At 32.0% G+C, this 5,513-nt stretch overlaps 1 protein-coding gene across 7 annotated transcripts in view; it reads right to left on the reverse strand.

The window, feature by feature from the left end:
• Nucleotides 1-804: 804 nt before the first annotated feature.
• LOC107483638 (transcription initiation factor TFIID subunit 13) overlaps nt 805-5,513 on the reverse strand; it is a 33,491-nt gene continuing 28,782 nt past the window's right edge. For 3 of the 7 annotated variants that reach the window (XM_052260192.1, XM_052260194.1, XM_052260191.1), the window contains 7 exons: nt 3,744-3,795; nt 3,566-3,644; nt 2,429-3,132; nt 2,240-2,277; nt 2,079-2,138; nt 1,877-1,951; nt 805-1,194 (listed from right to left, as the gene is read on the reverse strand). In XM_052260192.1, the coding sequence (XP_052116152.1) occupies nt 1,063-1,194; nt 1,877-1,951; nt 2,079-2,138; nt 2,240-2,277; nt 2,429-2,531 (408 nt within the window). In that variant the 5' untranslated portion in view covers nt 2,532-3,132; nt 3,566-3,644; nt 3,744-3,795 and the 3' untranslated portion in view covers nt 805-1,062. Of the gene's footprint in view, nt 1,195-1,876; nt 1,952-2,078; nt 2,139-2,239; nt 2,278-2,428; nt 3,133-3,565; nt 3,645-3,743; nt 3,796-4,895; nt 4,950-5,161; nt 5,508-5,513 lie in introns of those variants that run through there. The other 4 variants (XM_052260193.1, XM_021140185.2, XM_052260195.1 and 1 more) reach the window with 4 other exon arrangements.

Here is a 5,513-nt window from a genome sequence, read left to right on the forward strand (position 1 = left end):
ATTAATTGAATTCTAAAATTTGATTAATTTAAAAGGGTATTTTTGTCTAATCAAATAAAAGAAGGATGTTTAAGTCTTTTTATTAAAAAAAATATTATTTATATATTAAAATCAATTATTAAATTAATTATTAAAAATTTATGTATAAATATATATAATTTAATTTATTTTTAATATATATTTATATTTTAATATATATTTTATGCTAATGATTGATTTTGATAATTAATTTTAATATATACGTAATATAACTCATATTTTTTAGAAATTAAATTAAAATGTTTAATTTTTCAAAAAAAATCAAAGTAACTTGTATATATTCTTTTAAGAACAAAATCAACTTGATCCTTATTTTAATTTATGCAAAAGTTAACCCTTATCTAATAAAGGGGAATGATGATGGATTGATGGGATAACATTAACTTGGTATAATTTTTTTCTATTAATTGATGAGCAAATATCCTGGACCTCGCTCAAAGAATTAAATGTCTTAGATCAGATAGTTGAATTTATCCAAATTCAAGTTTGGCTCATTTAATTTCAAATTCAAGTTTGGCTCATTTAATTTGTGAACTCAATTCCAAGCTCAAGCTCGGCTCACCAGTTCAACTTGTCGAGCTCCAACTCGAACTGGCTTATGAACTGGTTTGACTTACTTCCAATTCTAGTTTGTGTCAATAAAATTTATATTTAACAATTCTATACCAAAATTGATTTTGATAAATGTTGGATAACCTTTTAATTTCCTAGCTAATTCTCTGTTCAACTACATTAAGAATACAATATACATCATAACAAAAAATATCCTGCTAAGACCAAATAATTTCTTTTTGGTTTAAGATAGTTACTCTAGGGTGTTAAAAATTATTTTCTTCTAATCACAAGATCATGGACACAATAAATAGAAGAACAAATATATTAGGAAGTTACAATTCAACTATTTAAATATCTAGGTTGGCTATTTTCAAATGTAAGACATACTCAAATTCCAAAAATTTGATCTAGAGATGTCAGAACAGGAATGGTGTATTCGGTGCAATTCAATGATCTTTTTCTCATTCATCATTCAACTGGTTCGTCCACTTCAAAAACCTTCCTCAATTTCTCTTCATCTGATTCGAAAACCTTTCTTGCCTGTTTCAGCTCTTCATTCATAGACAACAATTCTGTACATCGATTAAGTTTTGGCATATCCTGCAGCACAGCAGCAGTAAAAAAGTTGGGATTAATCCTGAACAAAAATGTTCAATCATGTATTATAATGTAAGGTGCACTGGCCTAAATCAAGCTATCGTGTATCAGAATGGTCACAATACAAATATTTTGTAGTGTGGAGTCACACAATTTCAGATATACCAATAATTTTTTTATATTTCTTAACAGTTACTGTGTTGTATTACACAATGTCACAATGATCCTTTAATGGTAAAGAGTGAAGATTGTATGAGCCTTAACCTGTTTTGATAGATATATTTAGGGTTAAAAATAATTTAAGAAACACGGCTACATTAGATGCACCTTCTTGCATGTTTCACACACTTGACTTTTAGTTTAGTTTCAACTTGCGGATTGGTTGACAAAAACTTTAAAAATCTAGCATAAAAACTGAATTGGATTAATGTTTATGGATACTTGAAAGTTTGAACAAATTATGAAGAATTAGCCATTTAGCCTCTTAATCCATGATAGTACAGCTTCATATATCATGCCTCAAAGCAATTGAAGAGCAAATGGGACAAGATTTCAATGAGTAGTTTCCTTTGAGATATTTCATTCAACGCAGAAACTAAAAGAACTCCAGAGAGTTCGAGAATAGAACATAATCTTCAATTCTTCATGATAATTATTTGAAATTCTTTTATGAACAAAGAAGTACCTTGCGAATCAAATAAAGGAAATCCTCAACTGATAGTTTCCCTCTCTGTGATCCAATATCTTGAGCTTTATGTACCTTCGTAAGAAAAAATTTCAAAGCACAATAACAACAAAAAATTCAAATTAATCCAGAACACCGTAATTCAGTTGAACAAGAACAATGAAAAATTAGGTTGAAAAAATAAATAAATAAATTTGGTTACCAATTCCGTGACATATTCCACAATAATATCCTCCATAAGCGCCACACTTTCAGGAAGAGGCTAATTGTGCAAAACATAAAATAGTTCAAAGTTTAATAGCCATTAAATTCACATCCCAAAAAGTAATTAAGAAATTAAAGAAAATGGTTTAGGTCACTTACATTGGGATCATCTCCAAAGCCGTACATCATATGCTGCACTGTATTAGCAAGCATAGAGAAAATTATTAGTGACAGTTACATGCATAACTTGCAAAGAACTTTTTTTTTTCCTTTCTCTTCAAAGAAAAGGAAAAAGAAAACAGAAAATTGCAACGAAAAAAGGAAGGTTGGATAGGGGTGATTACTGACGTTCTTTTTGGAAAACTCCTCTTTTGCGCTTTGAAGAAGTTTCGGAAGGTTGAGAAGAAGCAATTCTTGGTTTCGACGAGCTTCCACCACCGTAACTGCTCATTCTTCCGCACAAGAAGAAGAAGGAATGAACGACGATGAGTTTCTTTCTTTCCACTTCACAAGCCGGTTTTTCTTTTTTGTGTGTGTGTGTGACATTTTGGGCCTAGATTTTATGTTTGGGCTTCTGATATTCTTGGGATTACTGGGCTAGCACCTAGAAGTCCAGTTTTTTTATAAATCCAACTTCGGCCCAGGTGAAACGGATGGCTCACATTAGTAGGATAATGAATTAATGATGTTTTTCACCTGTAGCCTTTAATTTATTTTATGATGATTTTACTGATTCTAGTTTAAACACATCACAACCATTTGTTGGTTAGGCTGAATTGGGCGACGGTTGGCATAAAACTCATTAAATTGTAACGAACCTTTCCTTAAGCCTTAACCACAAATACCTAACTTCATAACCACTTTCGTAACTATTTATTGAACCTCTTACCTGTATGCTGCATCTATTATTGCTTTTATCCCCAAACTATATTCCTAAATCCCGATGCTATACTATACTATTGTTTACGTACACAAAAGGAAAACAGGTTAATGAAAAAAAGAAAAACGTTCAGACAGATCACCTTTCAAAACGCAAGTCCCCCTCCCTTAGCCTGAATACAAAAGGTAAGGAAGATAAGAAACAGGCACTGTAAATCATCAACTATAATAAAGAATTCACTGATGCACTAGACGTGTCTATGATTTTAAGCATTTAATATATTCAAGAATGCAATAAAAAAAAGTCAAATACAATTGGAGGTAAAAATAATAAGTCTTAAAGAAAACCTTCTATTTGAAGCCGGTATGACCAAGCCACAGCTATTTTAAAGGGGTGTATTAGTAAAAGTGGTGATATAGTACATATTTAAAAAAGAAAAAATTAAATGCTGATGTGGAAAATAAATTCTACGTAGCTTGTTATTACTTGTTATCTATAAAATTGATATATATGCAAAATAAAAAAATAATTAACAGTCTACTCTCATGGTTTCCAAAATATCAGAATATCTATGAAAGTGCAATTTTAATATACATAATACTAACCTGCTGATAAGAAAGCGGGTGTGTATCACTGCTCCACTCAAAAGAAATAGTCAGGAATAATAAAGTGTAAATCTTGCACCTGAGATGAACATTGAAAAAGAAAAACAAATTAGCATACAATGAAAAACTTGAAGGAATGAACAACTGATCTATTATAAAAATTTATCAATTACGTTACCTAGCTTGTTCTAGGGAATGAACTGGCGTCTCTATCCCCACTTTACCCAAACCTAGAAGCATTCAATTTATTTTACATTAACATAGTGTTGGATTAACAACTAAATAAACAATGATATTGATGGAATCATCAAAGAAACAACACCTTTAAGAAGATAGATAATGAGATATATGGAAAGATACATATATGAATCATTCATGCAACAGATGAATTTGAGAAACATAAGACACAGCATACTAAGATATCTAGGACCTAATAGGTAAACTATAAATTTAACCATGACAACCAATCCTTTAATTTCATTGTTATAAATTATCTTTGCAATTAAAGAGGCAATTCGGCCTGTGCATCTGTTTTTCACCAACTTGAAAAAGGGAGATATCCATACAAGTTCTCAGTGAGCATGAAACAATAATCACATGTATCCTAGGAATTACATCAAATAAATAAGTTTGTTTTGACTTTAATGGAGTGACTTTGTTACCTTGATTTCTAACTGAATAAATTAAATTTTTGCAAAAAAAAGAGAAAGAATGCAATATAAAAGAAACCTTAATTTAAAACAAAGTATATTCATCTCCAAGGAAATTTTTATTTCTATCATTGTGGTTCATACAGGACAGTTTCATCAATCAGTTAATATCTTATCTGATTCATATAAGAATTTATTGAGCTGACAACAAGCAAAACCTGTGTTTATAAAATGACCGGGTCATATCCCAATGACAGCCAAGAAATCAGATATCAAAGTATTAAAAAAAACAGGACCTGATTGAACAGATGCGCTTACAGTGTAGTTCAAAAAAATACGCACTTTGGAATACTTTTCAATAGAATTGCTAAAATAAGAACACAGACAATAATTAACAACTGATAAATGCTAAAAAAGAAACAAGTTAACTGCACGGCACCCAAATTTCTTAATTCAGCCAATAAACTTGAAAACTATCGCTTCTTACCTTCGAATCAAGGCTTCAAACCTTCACTATCGAAATTGAAGGTGATAGAATATAATCAAAATTGAACATTCTATGCGACATTTTCAGCTTCAAAACCATAGAATCAAAATCTCAAACATGTAATCTACATAAACCAGGCACGATAAAGGAACAAAAAAAAATCACATTTGGAATCAGAACAAATCACACACACCTGAACCCCAATTGAGTTTGAATCACAAACCAAAGATCCGAATGACTGGGATTTCTTCAATCCCAACCCAGCCACGTGCATGTCCACACACATAAGATCTCAAGCAATAACGTCAATTTGGGAAAAATATTACAATGATTTATAGCAACATTTAGATCAGAAACAAAGTAAATTAATTGGTTAGCAATTCAACATCATCTCAAAATACAAGGAGAAGGAAAATTTGGAAAAGACAGAACAGGGGAAGCGACGATGCAGGGACTCACCAACGGACTACGGTCTACGACGACTCGGCGACGGCGAGGTCCCGAAACCAGAAGACGACGAGCGACGGCGACCCGACGAGTTGCTTCTGTGGCCGGAGACGAGGATCCCAGGGAAGGCCGCGACACGTGGAGACGCCGGCGAGCGTGACTGAGACGAGATTCGAGTGAGACTGAAAGAGACTGTGGTGGGCTAGTGTGAGAGAGAAGAGAGAGTTTCAGAATTGAGAGACAGACGTTCTTTGAGAGAGATGTAAGAAAATCCAGGGAAGATGAAGAACACTAAACAATACTTCAGAATTTTTTTTGTTCTTTAGATTTTTTTTTTTTTTTGTGTATGAATGAACATCAGAAA

Source organism: Arachis duranensis, chromosome 4, assembly GCF_000817695.3.
Source record: "Arachis duranensis cultivar V14167 chromosome 4, aradu.V14167.gnm2.J7QH, whole genome shotgun sequence".
Lineage (NCBI taxonomy): Eukaryota > Viridiplantae > Streptophyta > Magnoliopsida > Fabales > Fabaceae > Arachis > Arachis duranensis.